This window comes from Hylaeus anthracinus, unplaced genomic scaffold (genome assembly GCF_026225885.1).
Source record: "Hylaeus anthracinus isolate JK02 unplaced genomic scaffold, UHH_iyHylAnth1.0_haploid 5, whole genome shotgun sequence".
In the NCBI taxonomy this organism is placed as follows: Eukaryota; Metazoa; Arthropoda; class Insecta; order Hymenoptera; family Colletidae; genus Hylaeus; species Hylaeus anthracinus.
The window spans coordinates 9,195,566-9,215,368 of record NW_026535322.1 but is presented as its reverse complement, the minus strand read 5'-3'; the positions used below and the strand labels follow the sequence as shown (position 1 = coordinate 9,215,368).

Genomic DNA, 19,803 nt, shown 5'->3' with positions numbered 1-19,803 from the left:
CTGTCTATGATAGTTTCGGTGATAGTCTGTTGCATCTGAAACTTTAGGGGGTCGTTTCACCCCCTAAATATGAAAACGGGTCAATATAAAAAAATACGTATATCCTATTTTTCGGTCTTTTAAAACATATCCGAGCATCAAAACAATCGGAAGTGGACACCTGAAAAGCTTTCTGTGTTAGTGACTCGTGGTTCAGGAAAAAGCCAACTATAGAGGCTCATCGTACCCAAGAGGTTAAACGTAAGAACGCGCGTCTTTTGTAGGTGAAATAGGTACAGAAAAGTTAGATGGAATTTCTGAGGGATTGAAATCTAAGGAACAGTTTCTCGCCTCCACTTTAATTCTCGCAGAAGGTAATTTGGAAATCGAAATTGGCCAATAACGTTCCTCGAATGAGCGATTAAAAAAGTGATTATCGGAGGTTGGAAACCGTGGGAAGGGCACGCGTACTAAAGCCAGAGCGAATGGAAAATCCGCTTAACGCGTTGGCAGCCGGACTAAAAACTCGTGAAAATTTCTGTCGAGTTAAAATTTTGTCTCGAGACCGTTGTAGGTTAGATAATTTCACATTTGCTGTAGTATTTAATTTTTTAACACATTTAATTCCCAAATTCTATCCGAATTTATTTTCATCATCGCTTCACCTTTGGAATTAATTTTTTTTTATTTTCTAACTGAAGAGTCCTGTCACACATTTCTGGGTGACATCGCGACCAACGTATTCACGGTGAAACGCGTCCGAACGGAACAATAAAGTCTCCTTATGGTCGGGGGAACGGTCCTTCCCGTCGCTTGTTTGTTTTTTCCTATCGCGAACATATTCTAGGGATATCGAATGGCCTCAGATCGAACCGCTCAAGTCATCGTTGAGCTTAATAAAAATTCCAAGAGGGAACGATTCCGGTGGGGATTCTTTTGCAGCTTCATTTCAGGCTGCTCGAGAGCGGAATAATTTTTCCATCGAGACGTCTGTCGCGGGAAACTCTTCTTCGATGCCTTCTTCTCCACCCCTAACCGCCCCAGTTATGAATGGCCATTGAACGGTACCGGACGACAGTGTTCGGGGAAGATGTAAAATACGTATTTCCGGCATCGTCCCCGTCGAGAAGGCTCTTTGAAAGTGACGAGCACAATGGGATTACTCCGTGCGCAGCCCCTCTTGAGGGTAGGTGCGGGCGGGCGCGCGCCCGTCGATGATAACAATCTCGATGTCTGCGCCGAGTCAATTAAAATTCTCAATACTTGGCTCGCTAATAAAGGAACAGCCGCTTTCTTCTCACAATGGTCGACGTTTCGATCGCGATTCCGTTTGTTGCGGCATTATCGGTCTCGTCTGCTCCAGGAAGCAGTTTTTCGTCAAATTTTGGTTTCGGGGTGTAAGGATAGGGGTGCGAAAGAAGGGGACCCGTCACCTCCAAGTAGAGTCTCGGACACAGGTACAGTCCCATGGAACTTTTATTGAAGCAATTGTTCCTTTATATCAGAGTTAAATTATCAACGCGATAAGGCAGTCGTAGGTGTTTCATCCCTTAAAGTTTCGTTCCAAGATAGTAATCAGTTTACCGATGAAGAAAAACTAAGGAAAAGATTAATCATATGATTCCATGATCGAATATATTTCTAGAATCTTTTTTCTTATAAATAGAACTCTTAAGGGTTGAAATCGTTAAAGTAGACGTTCGTCGATGCAACTCACAATCTCTCCATCCTCTCCGCCGAAGTCGAGCCACAGCAGTCGCGCCCCATCGTCGGCGGACATTCTCAGTTTGTCGAAGGATCTTCTCCATAAGGGTGCAGGGGGTGAGCCAGGACTAACGCCGTTTCCGCCTACGCCCCTTGTGCCGGCCGCGTACAACGCGAAACCGTCCTCGTGGTTGACGACCAGCTGGCAAGCCTTTCCTTGCCACGTGCAGCCTTGAAAACGCAAAAGACAGGCACATTTACGAAAGATTGACACTTGCGGTCTTGCACTTTGCACCCGTGTCGCATAAATTCGATCGATTAAGGTAGTTGTTCCATGAATTTAATTATTGTAGGATTCGAACAAAACTTTGCTTGATTGTTCGTTGATTAAATACGAATCATATGAGTGATTCATTATTTCGGTTTGAATTCACCATCCCAGTTTCATTTGTAGTTATCATCACTGCCTCTACTGCAATTCATAGAGACAATTATTCTAACAGAAAATTGATTTGACTCCTTCTGTCCCTAATTACAAAGATCTAATTGCAATCTCGATATGTGCATCGAACCCGTTGATTCTAACAACTACGATTCTTCATGAACGAAGCAAGTTGAAAATTTAGATGCCCTCGCGACATTCTTTTTCGCAGTTTTTCCAAGTCTATTCGCCACCTCCGGCGAGATCTACGATCGTTCGGTGATCGATGGATTCGACGAGTCGCGATGGGAAAAGGCGCGCGTAGAACGGGTCCGCGTTGAGCATTAATCTCGATTTATTATTGCCGTTCGTTCACGGTGAAAAGAAATTAAAATTCATCGAAGCGAACGGGCGCGCGACGCGCTCCTCGTCCGTGGAGAACAACGAGGAGGATCGGAATATATCCCGGTCCGAGCCTGTTCCCTTTCCTCCGGGAAGATGTATGCGCGCCCGATCCCGGTTGTTTTTCTCTTTCACTTTATTTCACGTTCGAGCGCGTACACGGGACGCTCGAGCCGTGGAACGAACGATTACGCTCGAAAACAAAACAGGAAAATATTTGTTTGCCATCCCTCCCCCCAAGGGGGAAGGACGGGGACAGGTTGATCGATGCATGGAATTTGGTGGTACAATTAATTACACCCTTTATTTGCCATTACTCCTTTTTTCGAGAAGTCTCGTCGTCGTCTTCTTCTCTTTCCATTCAATTATTTTGTCATTTCTCTTCTCTTGTTCCACGAAGACGAATTTCAGGTAGATAAAAGTAGATAAAGACTCATAGTAAGACGTTGCGAGGATATCAATAGTAGAGAAGAAAGTTGAGTTTACTCACGAACGGTGTATTCGCGCAAGGAGTGAGCAGCCGCGTGACAGCCCTGAACGATCGCTCTGGCCCAGGCCGCCAAGTCCCTCCTCGTCTCTGCTCGAAGATGATGCGTTACGACCCCGTCGATCGTGCCCACCCGCACCGCGAACGTCGCGGCGTGCTGCGCCGCGCCGCTACTGCTGCTCGCCGCCTCGTTCGATCTTGTCGGCGACGAGACCAACCTGAAAACAATCCAAACGATAGCTCGCGTTAGGGCACTGCGAACAGTCACGAGGAATGTACAACGTGACGTTTTTATTTCAAGTCGTCCGTTTCTTTAAGCATAATCTGTTTAATTTCGACATGCTCATTTATTTTGCGAATCGAATCCTTTGCATCTTACTAAACAACCCCCGACAGAACATGAAGTCATACCCTCATTTCAAGTTGTCTATTTTTTTTAAGCACCACTTTTTTAATTTCCACATCCCCCATTTATCTTGCGCATCGAATCTTTGCCATTTTACTAAGCAACAACCTTCCGATAGAACACGGAACGACGCCTTCCTTTCGAGTCGTCCATTTTTGTGACCACCATTTGTTTAATTCCGACACCCATTTATTTTGCGAATCGAATCCCTGCCATCCTATCAAAGAACAGCCTCTGAATAGTACATGCATGGTGCCAGGAAATTTAATCGATGCAGTCGGAGAATGGAAGCCAGATCCTGTAGCAATAGCAATCGACGCCAGAACAAAGGGGCGAACGCCGGCAGGTATCGAGAGCCGCGTCTAAGAGGCCATCGTCTGACGACGCTCGTCGCGGCGCGGTGAAATCGTCGGCAGGAGTGCCGCAGGGGTGGAAAAGCCGCGGGTTTCGCGTCGATGGGGTTGAAGTGGCTCGGCTCGACACGTAACCACCGCGTCAGCGTGTCGAGATATATTCTCTTGGAAGGTAAATTACCTCGTCATGCGATCCGGCCTCGATCGTAAAAATCGCTCGCGGCTTTATTGCGCGCGGGGACGCGGCCGCCCCGACGACCGCAACCGGGAGGGTCGGCCAGCCTTTTTCGACCACCCCCACGGTCAGGCAAAATCTAGCCCCGGCTGCAATCTGCCCGCTGACGAATGGTCCTGACGTACGCGCCGGCTCACGCGCGAGATTTATAGATTTTTTCGGAGGGACACTGGAAAAAATGCCGTGTCCGACGACGCCGCGGCGAAAAGGAGAAAAACACGGCCGCCGGAATAATGGGCAGGACGAAATTGCGCCCTCGTCGCGGCCCGCGGGATTACCGGTGCCGATGTCGCGTGAAATTTCCAGAAAGAAAGTTTCGACATCGGTTAGGGTAATTGATGGTTCCTTCGATGGCATTCGATCGGGTTTGGGAGCGATTTTCGGTACGGTTGGTACCATCGCGGCGGAGGTACTGTAAAATGGGAAATTAAGGGAACAGCAGAGCGTAAAATTTCTTCAAAGATCCACCGCTTTTTGTGTTTTTTGGATGTGGACGAAATCCTACGTTAAGATATTCTACATCGATCGTACGTAGAGTTGTAGAAAGTTTTTTGGCATTTTGATTTTAAATACACACTGTGATCACAAAGCTTCAACGAAGTACCAGTGGCCGTCTGTTATCCTTGGTGTTCACCAATCGAGTAAGACCAAGTTGTTTCTCTGTGATAGAAGCGGACATCGCAGTGAAAAGTTCAACGAAGATCAAGGTTCGATAGAAAAATTGCGTATGCGCCCCGCGATGCGTCAAGCGCGAGTTGGGATCGTTGCAACCGAGTTCGTTCGTCGGTTGCCAGCAGTTGGACGGATTGTTCGCGGCCACCCGTTACATTGGGCGACGGCGTGCGCGACGAATAACGTATGAGTTCCTGCGGGTGCAATCCCCGAGCTGTACCGCTCCCTCCGGATCGCGTTCGACGGCTTTTCCCAGGCCTGGAAGCGTTTTCCACTTCTGATAGTCGATGCCTCGAAACGGGAAAGTTTCCGTGACGCGGGAGCAGGAGGGTTGGTGGCGAAGGGGTTGGCGGCGATGGCACGCGGGCTTCGTGAGAGAATTACGGGAGTGGCGAATGCATTAAGGTTCGCGCGTCGCGATGGATGCAACGGGCTGAGAATAGTAATGATCCTGCGATTGTGGCCGGCGATCGTGTATTTGAATTTCGATCGTTTCGCGTCAGGACTCCCGTACACGAAAGAAAAACAGATTTTTCAACGATGTAAATCACCCTGTCGGGAGTCTGCGGCTGTAGGCAGCGGCAATTTAGGACGATCGGGGTACTTAGAACCTGTTCGTCGATTCTTTTATCTTCCATTCCGATGCTAGCTGGGTGGATCGGTTTCGAACATTTACCGAACGCCAGCGTTTCCCCAAACACTTCTCGTTTCGTGATATATTTAAGGTAGTTGTTTCGAGATAGTCACGTTCAAAAATACACGTGGAAACTTTTATAAACGCACAGTCTTATTGCTCTCACACACGACTAGAATAAATCAATATGTATGTCTACGTGTGCATTCGTAATACTCGGGAAATGATTGCGACAACAACGCTAACTGTTACTGCACAACTTTTCTAAATTGCATTTCGATTTAAATTGAACAAATTCACACGAAGAGTCTATCTTAAAATACAAAACTTTTATATCGTTTTTCATCAAATTAGCTTGGTCAATTTACATCGAAATAGGCTCATACGATTCATACTTAGTCAAAAAATAATCAAGTGAAGTTTTATCGAAATCCTGATTAAATTCATCCACTCGAAAACTACTTTAAGAGGGTATGTCTGTTTAGGAGAATTCAGAGGGTACGCATCATTGAGAACTCTTTGAAGAGAAACTTTTGAATTTTGCTTTGAGTAATTTTTTCAATGTCCTAAAAGACACTCTTAAGGAACGTTTGCATTCTTTCGTGGCTGTAAAATAAAGATAACGATCGAGAATTTAAAAAATGACGGTGCTTCGCAAGTAAGATACACCGAGTGCCTTTGTTAAAATTGTACAGTTTGACGTTTAAAAAATGACTTAAAAGTTTGCCCCGTCCGTCGCGGCGATGAAGGTACGCGCAAGTACTTCACTTTATGATGAATTTCACGGCTTCGGAGATTACTTTTTACAATATTTTATCCGCTACATCAACGTCCGCGCGGAGACAGCCGCTCGAAGTACCCTTTAAAAAAGTGTTTGGTCTGTCATGAACGAGTTTAATTTGACGTACAGCCTGTCCTCGGGGGCGATATCAAAGAAGTCTTTGTCGCATCTTACTCTCTTCGTAATCTCATCTTTCAACAGCCTCCCGAGGCGGTTCGAGCAGCTTCTCAGAACTCGACGCGATGCAGTTTCGACTGACAATGCCTCTGAAGAGGCCGATCGGGATAAACTTCGATGGTCCGTAATATACCGTTTACCAAACTCTTATTTCCATTCGTTCGAAATCGTAATTAATCATCTACGCGAATAAAAATTTAAATGTTCGTTCGTTCGAAATCTTGAACCTCTGAAAGTTTGAATCGTAAGTCAGTAATTGTTTCGAAATTCTCACACAACGTTGCATTAGATTTTTAATATTTTCATTGCTTTGATTCGAACATAATTTCTTTAAAATTATTGCGTTCCGATTGACCAGTTTCGATTTATTTTCATTTCGATTTAATTATTTCAACGTATTAGAAACGTGTGCTTTCGACATTTAAAGGAAAGGTTAGTACGCGATGAAAGCAAAAACTCGGGTTTTGAGTAAAGATTTCATCTTATAGAGAAGAAGGGTTGCGCACCCCTGGACTGGAGTGTCCGACTGTATATAACCCTTTAACGCACGCTGCTCGTGTGTCGATAATCGAGCGCCGAAGGAGAGGAACCAACGAAAAGAAGCGAGTAGAAAAATAGCCCGGTGCGGCGAGAAGCCACGAGGGCAAAAGAGAAATATACAACTTAAGAGGGAGAAAGGAGGCCACTCCGGGAAGAGGAAGGGAAAGCAGCCGTCGGTAAATAAAGGCGTTAAACGAGAATGGATGTTCGTCCGAGGTCCGTAATCCCGGCGAAAAGGAACGAAGCGGAAGCCAAAGGGAGCAAACTTTCTTCCAACCCCCGCGCCCTCGACCGAGAAAGAAGTGTTTCGGTCGTTGCCGAATCACTTCCGGTTTGTCTCGCAGTAAAACTTCCTTAAGTCGGCCATTTCGTATGTTCCACGGGCCCGATACACGGACCCTTTCGACCGGAAATAGCTTTTCGGTGCTTTCTTCCCGTTCACCCCTTTTTATCCACCTTCGACTTCCCCTTTTACTTTATCTACCGTTCGGTTTCTTCGTTTTGGCGCCCGCGAAAAGTGGATTCGAGTGCACGGAACTCACCTCGTCGACCGAGCAAACTTTCTGAAAACGTCACACCGTCGAGAACGTTGCTTGGCTCGGTGGTCGAATAATGGCTCGATAATCGGTTCACGGGGAATCCAATTTGCCTTGTGAAAAATTCGTTCCTCGCGCGGACCACTATGTCCAACGGTTTCGCCTGATTCTCGTTGGGTTCGGGCGTTTCAAGGAAGAATAATTAGGGGGTGGTCTCTGCGACTCGAGTTATATTTGGATTCATAGGTAAAACTCAACGATAGGAGGGAGTCATGAGCCGATTCGTACGATTAATTTTGGAAAGGTTTCGGGATGGACAGAGAGGGTATTATATAGGTTCGAAGGAGCCCTCAGGGGCAGTAGATACGTTTGATCGTAGTTACAGTACGGGATTAGCGAACCCGAGGTACCCGAGCTAGAGGGAGACCAGTGAGCTCCAACAAACTACTGACATCCCTAATATGGATGTCAGGGAATTATAAAAAGAGTGAATCTAAAAAAGGAACAAACGAAAGCCTGGCACATTAGGCGTAACGATCAAATTATACGACTTCACCCTCTTATGAATAAGGCTCACTCACTCACTCCTTATTAGAGAGCACACAGAAAAGTTCGATGAAGATCAAGAGAATGTAAAGCAATGTAACGAACGTCATTTAGCACGTAACACTTTCTCTACTGGTTTTGCACTTCATTGAAAAATGTGTCTCTAAGACTAATCATTTGTCTCATCACGATAGACATAGTTAGAAATGAACGTCGATAGATTTAGTGTTAATGACAACATGCAGAGGATAATGTCAACCCGCATTAATATGCATCAATCTAGAAACTTTTTGTCTAAGGACTTTTCCTAAACGTAATACGTGTATTTTTCGGCCCGAGTCTAGCGGAAAATGCCGCGGAAAGTGAAGTCGAACGAGGTCTTTTCCGAGCAATTCAATTTCGAAAGAGGGCCATGCATCTTCCCTCGGCGTGCGTTGCCGTTAAAAATGGAGCTTGTAAATTCTGTTACGTTTTCAAGCACGTTGTTAACGTTATAATTGGATGCACGGTGCATCGCTGGAAGCTTACACCAAACAAGTTGTTTAACGGTAATAAGCGCGAAACAAAATTGCGCCTCGTATAAAACGCGGACCTAGTTTTCGTGTAAACGCGAGATCGTCCAGCAGCCTCGCGTTTTCGCGCAATGGTACTTGCTGGAAAGCACGAGTGCCCGGTTTGAACTCGTCCAAGTTAATCACGGTCGATTATTAATCAAGAAATTTCGTTGTAAATTACATTGAAATATGCAATATGTGTTATTAATATTTCCTACGAGCTTGACCATTGGTCGCTGCATCACTTTGTAACTGGAAACGCGATTTAACTCTTGCAATAATTTCCTTGGGTAATTTTATTACCGGAATTTACATGATCGAGAGCTTCCGGTTTTAATATATTACATCGTACGTAATTACACATTTCCAAAATGACTTTACCGCGGCGTGAATTCCGGGGCCGTGATCCTGGCTAGAAGATTAATCTCCGCGATTATTTTCTACGATTATTTGTTCCCCTCCGTCGGGACGCGTTAATCGAGTCAATCGTCTCATTTTATTTATGAACTTCTTAGTTTATATTTCTACCAAAGAGCGAATGTTGATCATGTTTCATTGAAAATGTCACGAATTGTTAACAATGCCCGTCACGTGTACGAAGTAAATGTAATTAAGAGATCTGGAGTTTATGAAAACGAACTGCATATCTGATTTCACGGGCTTAATTGAATGATAAAAACAAGAACATACTCTCTTTCGATGCCATAGAATTTTCATCAAATATTCAGTCCGTTCAGCGCTAAGGGCGTTCGAAATACCTACACGTTTCGTTCTCACATACAATTCTTTAATTAACGGGACCTTGTTGTGCAAAATGGAAATCCTCGAATTTTGGTGTTTCTCGTTGTTTGTATTTCTAAATGAAACATATAATGCTCATTGGCGCTGTACAAAAAAAAAAAATCATACATTTTACACAGAGATATTCCTTTTTTGACGACGAATACAATGAATTAATTTAATCTAAAATTGATGTATCAAAACACATTTGTCTCGCTCGATGGGCTTGCCTATATTTCGCGATCTTTTAATCATTTTTAACATTGGCGCGTGCTGAGAATATTAGTTGCAGCTCTTTATTTAGAAGAGATAGATTCTTCGACGCGAATGGGATGAAAATCGTTTCCACGCGATCGTATAAAGGACGAGAAACGTAGAGAAAGACGAGAGGGAAGCAGACAAGTCTGCAGGCGAAAATCCTGAACTCGTCCCGAATATTGCGCTTCGATCGCACGTGCGATAGGAAACTGTCGACGACACCTTCAATAATTAATGCCCACCCCGGGGGCTTTAATTGATCTGGTTCACCGTTCGATTATCGAAACTCCATCTTTCACGCTCCGTGCTCGCATCTGACCTGTAACTCACCTGCATTCGTGCTCTTTCCACTCTGTTACCTCCATTCTCGATCTCTTCCCTTTTCCAATCACCGTTGACCTCTCTCATTCCACCTCTCTATTCGTTTTATCTTAATTTATTACTCTTGAATCTCGAGAACGAAAACACTTTTACAAGAAATGAAGAAGTGGGTTTGGTTTTCAGGTGAGAAAACTATTGAGGATATATCGACCCATTCCGAATTTTATAAATGTAATATACGAGTCGTTCACTACACGAATCGATTAACTCCACTTTTTGAAAAATCTTAATCTTAAGTGTCCAAGCACTTGGTATAGTAATTTTTTATATTTAGAATAACTTTTCTAAAGGATGTCCCACTTAATTGGGAACATACATCGCATTATTATTATTATTATTATTATTATTATTATTATTATTATTATTATTATTATTATTATTATTATTATTTGTACATTATTTCATCGCATTTGTCAACTTTTCGTTTTACGAAGTTAATCAATTTATGCAACGAACGGCTCATATAATACAAATTGTCAAAATTTTATTAAAGTTGCAACAATTGACATTGTTCGTTAACCACATAGCGAAATTAATGTACTTTCTCGAAAATCGCTGGAGTTCCCTGAAAATTGACGAAGAACCACTTTTCTCTCACGCTCTGAACTCTGACGTTTCTCGTGTACAGACGTTTAGAGAAAGCGTTCAACGTAAGTGGAAAACACACCGCGAAAAAATTGATTATTTAAAAGGCTCCGAAGCAGTCGTCTCCTCTTAGTTCGGAGGTTTCCGTAGCGCTCGAAAGCGTGGCGCAAAACGAAGAAGTAAAACCGCAGCGCCGGCTGCACCGCATTCGGCCAAAGAAGCTGGTCAGAGAAAAAGAGATATATTCCCCGGGAACGGTAATTTATCGAATCGCCTTCGGTCCCGGGGAGATTCGAGATTCGCCGATCGAATCGCACGTCCTCTCGCTGGCGGACGGGCTGCTCCAGATATTTCAAAGACTCGGCCATTTTCTTGCTCGTCGTTGGGATCCGCCGGGCTCGCTTAATATTTGCGTACCTCGCATGTCGGCTTCGCTCGAATCGAATTGAATTTAATTAATACGCGACGTCTCATCGAGCATTTCTGATCCTGGTCCTCTTCGATTCAATCGATGGTGCTGTCGACCATTACCTAGATTGTTATTTGTTATCAGAGATATTATATTGTTAAAGGTCGATTCAGACTATACGACACGGACCGACACGTTCCGGCAACGACACGTACCGGCACCGACACGACAAAACATTAAAACACGCGTTTTAATGGAACTATTCACGCTATTACCGTTGACGGAACGTTCAGGTCGGTGTCTGTTAAGTGCGAATAGTTTCATTAAAACACGTGTTTTAATGTTTTGTCGTGTCGGTGCCGGTCCGTGTCGTATAGTCTGAATCAACCTTAAGACATATACGTCGTCTTGTGGAAAGACTAAAATTATTTGGTAAAATGCCGACGTATTAGCATATGACATGAAAGTTATACAGGCCCGTAGAGTTATCTGTTATATTTATTAATTTCAATTAATTAATTACAAAAGAATTCCGTTCACGGCAACCACAACTGCTAGGCGCGACCGTTCACGTGAGTAGCTTTGACAATGAGTATCTAGCACTCAAAGGGTTAAGAATGAATAAGTGGACTTGCGAAAAAACTGATTTCAATATGTCCTTGCCACTCAACATGGCCAATAGTCGAACCCGCAAGTCTGTATCCGTGTAAATATCGTTTGCGTCGCGTTCAATGCGACACTTAGCGTCGGAACAATTGTTTGAGCGTTAGAGTTCGTATGAAGATTAACGAGTCGGAAACGTTGAATTCCCTTCCCTCTCGTCCGCGGCTCTTTTCTCGTTCCTCGTCGCGAGAATCGAGATTACCATAACTCCATTTCATAACATCGTCCCGGGCGGAACTAAAATCGAGACAAAGAAACGAGCGAATTAACCGGGGCCCTCTGTTTGCGATGAAAATCCAATTTCGTTTGAGAGCCGTGCGACTCCCTTTCGAATGGAGTAAACTTTTCGCGTAAAACTGATCCGCGTTTATGCCACGCTTAACTTTCTTTTCCCCTCCGTCGCCGCGACAAACAAACGGACGTCTCCTCGCGTTAAAGGAATCTCGGATGATGGGGGGTTGGCGGAGGAAGAAAAAAGAACGAAAGCGAACGGAGGAACGAAGAGCCGGGAAGAGAAGTGGCCGGAGAATTAAACCAGCGACGTTAACTTGCGACTTTAAGCCGCGAACCTTTCCCTTCCGCCCTTTTATTTCGCGATTGCTCTGCTTTATGGGATTCCCTATCCCTCCGGTTGACGTTTATTAAATCCGCGATCTTCGGGGAGCTTTGATGTATTTAATCCGCCTGTTCGAAAATTGTCGGAAATTTTACTACACCTCGGTAGGTTTTACTTTAGGTGTGATTTAACGATCTACGAATGGAAGTGAAGAAAACATTGAGTAATATACAGCCAATCCCATAAATATTCGTACCTTCTAGGTCTATTGAAGAAATCCGTCTAAATTAATTGATAGGTTCGATATTTTCAAATAAATGTTTCGTAAATATTTCTTAAATATATACATGAATAAACTTTACACTCATATGTATCTATAACGAATAATTTATTTGAAAACTTATCATTTAATTTAGACAGATTTCTTTAATAGACATAGAAGGTACGAATATTTATGGGACTGACTGTATTTACAACAATGATACTTCGAAACGTATTTTCTAACTTTTATCTTTGTCCTAACGATACAAATTTGCGATGGACAGCTTCAGAATTCTATTATTGTCGTCAGTACTCGTAAAAATATCTGCCGGTCGCGAATGTGTTAATAAAATTATTAGGTGAGACAAAGCGAAAGATCCGTAAATGGGAACGAAATTTCCTCGAGCGTAGTAACACGCTAAAATTGAAGACCTACTAAGAACCAGCCCCTCGAACGAGTGATCGATTGCTGCTAAATGAAAAACCGAGATGCATTTAAAATAAACGATCTCGTCGTAATTGTAATCGAGACGAAACGGGGAACGATCACTTCACGGACAATATTATCTTTCAGGCACGAAATTGCATCGGTTGAATTGATACTCGAGGTATTGTTAACGGTACCGGCACTCGTTAAGAGCATCGATTATGAAGGAAATGTGGGACGGATCGTTCGACAACGAATTACGCGCAAGGAAGATTGCGGGAGAGTAGAGGGAGTCGTAAGATCGTCGATCGATCGTGTAACGGAAGATTGAAATCCTTGGACGTATACCACGAAAGCTGCGCTACACGAGCGGTTTAATCGCGCGATTGGAAAACAATTTAAACGGTTTAAGGGAGCGTAGATATAATCTCGTTAAGTAGCTGCACCCGGCGGGAACTGATAGAAATGGAAGCCGAGTAGAATATAAATAAGGCGGAGTTCAGATAGAAATTAAGTGGAAAATAGGATTCGAATGGACGCACGAGAGGATCCGCTCTCGGAATATATAGACGGATAGAAATTGCATCGGGAACAGGTGGGAGCGGAATTTAAATAAAATGCGAATACCGCGCGGAAATTGCCGCGGTGAAACGTTGGGGAGTAGAATACTGTACGGGAGCGTAGATATGAAATAGGAAACAACGAAAGGTAGAATTTAAACAGAGTTTAAATATCGCGTAAAAAAGTATGAAATAGGCGAGACGTTAAGTACAACCTGAATAGAAATGGAGCTTTAATGGAAGCCAGAGATGGAACTCGACTGGAAACGCGTGGCGAAATTTTTAAAAAGTCAAAGGCGACATTTTAAAATAAAAAAAAACATGCTCTCGTCTGGGATATGGGCGACATTGCGACACCCTTCGAGTGTATTATTAAATTTTTGTGTACGACTTCCGTGTCATTCGGGAGAATTTATTATCGTACAAACATAGGCAATCGATAGTATAGTATTATCCAACTCCAATAGTCGGGGCTATTTTTCCCGACACATAACTAAATATACTATCAAGGATACAGTCTGTTTTTCAATTAAATCAGACTATGTAAACGTCGCGAACTTTTCTTTATTCACCGAAATATATAGATCCACGATTTTCAATTACGCGAAAGATTACATCGATCCTTCGTTCGATTACATTGTACTCGAATTTCAAGCGAACGAAAACTGTTTCCCGATAATTAAAAAAAAACTTTGCTCGTATTCTTCCATTATAACATTCTACTATTTCACGACCACTAATCGCAAATTGTTATTAGTTATTGACAGTCAGTTCCATAAATATTCGTACCCTCTATGTCCATTAAAGAGGTTTGTCTAAATTAAATAATAGGTTCGATTTTTTCAATTAAATGTTTCATTATAAATATATCCATCGATAAACTTTACACTTGTGTATATGCGTATAACGAGAAACTTATTTGGAAACATCAAACCTATCGTTTAATTTCATGTAACTGTAACATGTTACGTGTTACAACGATCGTGAAACAAACGTCAAGGGTGCTTTTTTTTTTCAACGAAAAAGGAAGCGAAAGATTCACGATTCTCAATTACGCGAAAGGCTACACTCGGAGGCTTGATCGAAAAGATCGAAGTCTGGCAAATTTCGACTATTCGAGGCTGCGTCGGATCTGCCGTTTCAGCAGCGATTCTACAAATTACGAACCTCGTGGAAATATTTTCCCCCTCCGGGGTTCCAGCGAGTCATGCGTTTCTTTTCGTTCGTTCTCTCTCTCTCTCCCTGCTCCTGGCACTTTCCTTCCGACCACCGCGAAAAAGGCCATCGAGTTTCTTCCGGGAGGGAAAGAGAGCGAAAAAAGGGAACGCCAGAGACGCGGACACGCGCGTAGAAAGGGTGAAAGCACGGGCTCAAGAACGGACAGAATGGAAAATCCACAAATGGAACGAACCCCTTTTCGTCCGCGGCACACTTCGACGGTTACTTCTCTTTATTGAATGAAAAAGGAAAGGAGGGAGCGAGAGGCCTGTGTCGAATGCAATTTCGACGCTAGACGCGTGGGCGTCCGTTTGTTTTCCCTGTAGGTGTTTACCTTGTTGCCTCCGCGACGCGGTGTGGGTGTTCGATAACGATCAATTGTGTCGCGATTTCGTAAATTTCACTTCCAATCCAGGCCGTTCCAGGGAATGTTAGTCTTTTGGCTCCAACGCGTAGTTCAGTTAGGCCGAATTGCTTCTTTCAGAATTAAATCCAAATGGAAGCTTGTCGAAAAACTTGCGCATTGCACGTCGAGGAAATAAGTGAATCATGGGGGCGAATAATTGTGACTATATTTAACCTACTAAACATATCGACGTAATCTATACGATTCTGGATCCTATTTACGTGGAAAAGAGCAGTGCATTAAGGTGTTAATAATTCCATTAATAGCCGTGTCCGTTGCAGAGCACAGAATAATCGGAAAATCGGTGGGTATCATCCGCGTCGCAAATTCGCGCGATTTCCCGTTTCCGTAAATCCATATTCATCGGGTGACAGTAACGGTAACGCGAATAGTAACGAGAAAAGTGACAGTGGTCCGAAAACTCTTGGCGAGTCCAGCGTTAATCCGAATTGATGGTCGCGGCCTGCGTCGACCGGTTGATAATAAATAAAGTTGAACGACGCGAGAGAAATTTTCGCGAGGGCCGACAGCGCTATTACCAACCTGTGGATACGCTCCACGCGCGAGTTGAAGCGGGCACGAGCTGAATATTTCTAGCCGGAAACGCGCGACGCGTCTCTTAAGACCGATAAGCCACGCTCGAGTTTTCGGGGCCAGTGCGTCGATGGCGAGCGCCGCGCAAACGAATTTTCGTCGCAACTTTTCCTGGTTTTACGTGCGACTCGGACTCTACGTGTATTTTCGAGGACGACGAGAACTTTCGGGCGTGTTTCGAAATTGTCAAACGATGATGGTTTCGGCCGCGACGTTTATTTTAATTAATTACGAACGTTTCGACCACACTGAGTCTCGGTTCCCTTTGACGCGTTACAGAGTATATTTATGTTAAAATATTACGACGACAATAATAAGGCTAATAATTTTGTAATTAACGTAATGTTAATTTTACCTTCGTGTTTTTCGGAAGTGGCTGCTGTAATTGACCATGGTCACTCTTACAAATTAGTGCCATTCATTTCTTTTTATAACACTTACATGTTCGTTTTAGGTTTCTAATACCGAGTACTGACAAAAATAATAATTTTCTGAAGCTGAACATCGCAAATTTGTATCCTTAGGGCGAACGTAAAAATTAGAAAATATGTTTTGAAATATCAATGTTGCACATTCAGTTAGCCCCATAAATATTCGTAACGTCCATGTTGTTTCGATGAAATGATAGGTTCGATGTTTCCAAGTGCATGCTTGCATAAATATGTTGATGTACATATATACAAACATGTTCAATAGACGTAGATGGTACGAATATTAATGGGACTGACTGTATGTAGTGTATAAAATAGAAAAGTTTTCATAATTTTGTCATAACCAGAAATCGAATTTGAAGTGACGCGAATTCGCGTCACCGGTCGCGAATATATTAATTTGAATAGCAGTGCAATAAATGTCGAGTTGAAGAAATAATTTAAGATTGAACACGATAAGGAGGGTGATCTAATCGAAACGACAGCATCCCGGAGACGTCGTACAGACTCTTGAACGTAAATCTTTCCAGACTACCCCCTAATTTTTCAAGGTTTTAACGTCCTTTCTTAAAGCGAGTCCTTTTAGTGGGCGGATTGAAAAATCCCGTCGGTCGAGGTTCGTCGAGAGAGGCGCAATTAAGTCTCCCTTAAAATCCCACGCACTCTGCGACGTAAATCCACCCCGAACGCGGAAGCCAAGCGGACGTTTTTCACGGTATCCGTCTTCTTGACGCACGAGCCCCTGGGTTGGCGGGATCTTCCTCGAAGAGCAGCGTTAAGCTACCCCAGTGGCGCAGTTCGGCGCGAAAGAAACTTTATCGTGGCTGTCAGCCGCGAGGTAGACGAATGGCGCCCTTAGCACCCTTATCTATCCGCAATTTTTACGTTCGCTTCTTCCTCCCCCCCCCTCCCCCGCCCCCGTCCCTCCCACCTTCCACCGTGCCCTTATTTTTTTTTTCCAAGCCAACCCCCTCTGTCCCGATCGAGTTCCATCCTTCTCTTTCGGTGCCACTGCCGTTCGCTTTGGACGCGCATTAATATCCTCGCGGGCGCGCCGGCTACGAGGAGGTCCGGTCTAATCCGTCAAATCCGAAAAGCCCCGTAAAATAAATGTCTATCGCGATGGATACAACGGGAGACGAGACGAGACCGTCCGAAGCGTGACTGGCTGGTTCGATACGCTCGATGCCAGGATTTGATTTTAAATATGGGTCGCTTCGGATCCTATCGAGCCGCGTGCCACTGGTGTCGTTTTCACGATTTTCGTTAAACGCGTCCGCGTTACATTGCGGCGAATTGTTTGACGAACGGACAACAGATTTCAGGTTTAACGCTCCGTTAAAATTAGAATATATGTATAGTCGAGCGAATTAAAATTGTATTCAGCTGTGGAAATTGTGAACATTCGTTTATTCAGGTGTGCAAATTTATACGAAAAGAATGCACGGTATTTTCGGATTACAGTCAGTCCCATAAATATTCGCACCTTCTATGTTTATTGAAGGCATTTGCCTAAATTAAATAATAGGTTTGATGTTTACAAATAAATTTGTCATTATAAACAAGCCTAACGCAAATGTAAAGTTGATCCATGTACGTATTTATAATGAAACATTTATTTGAAAACACTGAACCTATTATTTTGACTTATTATTATTTAGACTTCTTCGATAGACATAGAGGGTACGAATATTCATGAGACTGACTGTATATTTTACCGAAATTGCCCAGAATGGTTGTGTGTGCATCAAACGAGTAAGATTCCCAGCACTGGGTATCATGACGCGTGCAGGTGGCACAAGTAGAATAGGCGTACGTTCGTTCGGACAAGGGAAGTGTGTCGGCTGAATAGTAGAAGCGGACCGTGCACAGACAGACACGCGAGGCGCTTTGAACGTCTAGTAGAACGACACCGTGCCTGTGTGGGCAAGCAGTACGCAGCCCACGTAGTGGAGGACTCTCATGGATCAGACGAGTACGTCAACGTTGTCTAAACCGTAACTAATTAAACAAGTGGAATATATCAACCCTTACCTCGACAAGGTAAACAGACCAGGACTTGGTCGAGCAAGTAGAATAGGGTTATTTCTATAGAAATGAGTCGAAAACGGAAAAATCGGCTTGAACGATCGACGAAGAATACGACACCCGCTTATATTTCTTTATCGTGTACTTTATTTACACTCTGGACGTCCTTTGACAAAAAATTGTCGGCAGACGGTGCGCCGTTCTCCCCGCTGATACGGAAGTCGTTTCCACGGGGAATAAAGTTTCAAGTATAAGCGACCGTGTCGCAGGACGAAGGGGCTGAACCGGCGTTTAAGTGGTTGTTTGTCATGCTTCCTCGTTGAATATGTATTTCGGTCTTGTTTCGCTCGCAGGTGCGTGTTCTTTCGCGAAACGAGCAGCGAATAAGAGGAGAGATTAGAAATTAAAAGATTTCGGTAGGAGATACGATAGAAAATTCTAACTCCGACTATTCAATCGTCTAACTAATATTTGAAATACCGCTTCGTAAATATTAAGCATTTCTATCAAAATTAAGAATAGTAAGTAAAATATTAGGTAACGTACTAGATAATTATCGAATTATGACAAATTTAGCATTAAATTAAAAACTACTATCGAGTCGTTAACGCCAGTTTTGTCGCGACTTAGATAAGCATATGGCTCTCGCTACAATCGCGGGAATCGAATGTCTGTATTTTTATTTATTTATTTCGTCGACCAGAATATCAACGAGCGCGGCGCAATCAATGAACGAGCGAGAAAAGTGATTCTTGGCGGTCGTTGATTAATATTCTCGATGACCGCGCGAGGCCAATTCGCTCGCGGCTCGAGCGCTAAATAAGTAAAAATGTAAACAACCGAGCGCGGCCAATGAAAAATTAAAAGCCGACAACCGGTTCGATTGTGCCCGAACGAGTCGCTGGAAATATAAACGCCCAGAGGTATAACTGTACGAGCAAACAGAGAGCGCGATTGTGTCGCGCGATAGTTAGGCGTCTATTATTGTCACGATCGCCCGCGAGTAATATTTAAAATTCCCCCCCCCCCCCCCCCGATTGATATTTATATTAACGGTAAAACCGGAGTTGAATTAACGAGTCCTTTCCCCAACAGTTCGTTCGACGCTGTAATAAAAGTCAACACCGCTGATGGGGACAAAGTGGATTAAACGATAAATTCGACGCTTTACAGAACTTTTTGCCTCAATTTACTTTGAATACGCGCACCGCCAATCCGATTCGACGAAACTTTGAGCTGCTCCGCGCTTTTTATTCGCAATTTACATCATTTTTAACGCGAAATCCTGTTTTTCAAACAAAATTTGTACGCCGAAAGTTCGTATCTACGAGTCGACTCACAGGTCACTGCGCGGTTCTCGTTAAATAATTATGGTTGCCAGATGTCACTCTCGGCGGAAGATACTTGATTTAACGGTAACGTTGACAGGAACATTAGCATTTTAAGAAAAGTTCGTCAGAACCTCTCCATGGGATTGTTTCAAGGGGATCGCCGTTGCTTCGTGCTTACATCTCACGCGTTATCGCTCGCGTCGCTTAAATTGCCGTCGTCACCAATGGGGTGATTAATCGCGCTGATCGTAATTAACGATTTAGCACGGTGTTCACCGGAAACTTCGGAATCACGTTCGCGCACGCCTCTCGACAATAATCGTTGCTAAAGTAATCACCGAAATTACCCCTCGAAGCTTCGGCAACTTGTTCGGTCATTAATTACCTGGAGAAATATCGCGCGACCATTTAAATAACGATTTCCTTTATCGTCGACTTCCGACCCGACAAATTTCCTCATCCAACGTTCCGCGACATCCGAGGAAGAC

The 19,803-nt window shown here is 43.7% G+C and overlaps 1 protein-coding gene across 4 annotated transcripts in view; it reads right to left on the bottom strand.

Annotated features, from left to right (window-relative positions):
- LOC128896078 (beta-1-syntrophin) overlaps positions 1-19,803 on the bottom strand; it is a 319,965-nt gene that overhangs the window by 7,565 nt on the left and 292,597 nt on the right. For all 4 annotated transcript variants that reach the window (XM_054159243.1, XM_054159246.1, XM_054159247.1 and 1 more), the window contains 2 exons: positions 2,997-3,211; positions 1,697-1,914 (listed from right to left, as the gene is read on the bottom strand). In XM_054159243.1, the coding sequence (XP_054015218.1) occupies positions 1,697-1,914; positions 2,997-3,211 (433 nt within the window). The remainder of the gene's footprint in view (positions 1-1,696; positions 1,915-2,996; positions 3,212-19,803) is intronic.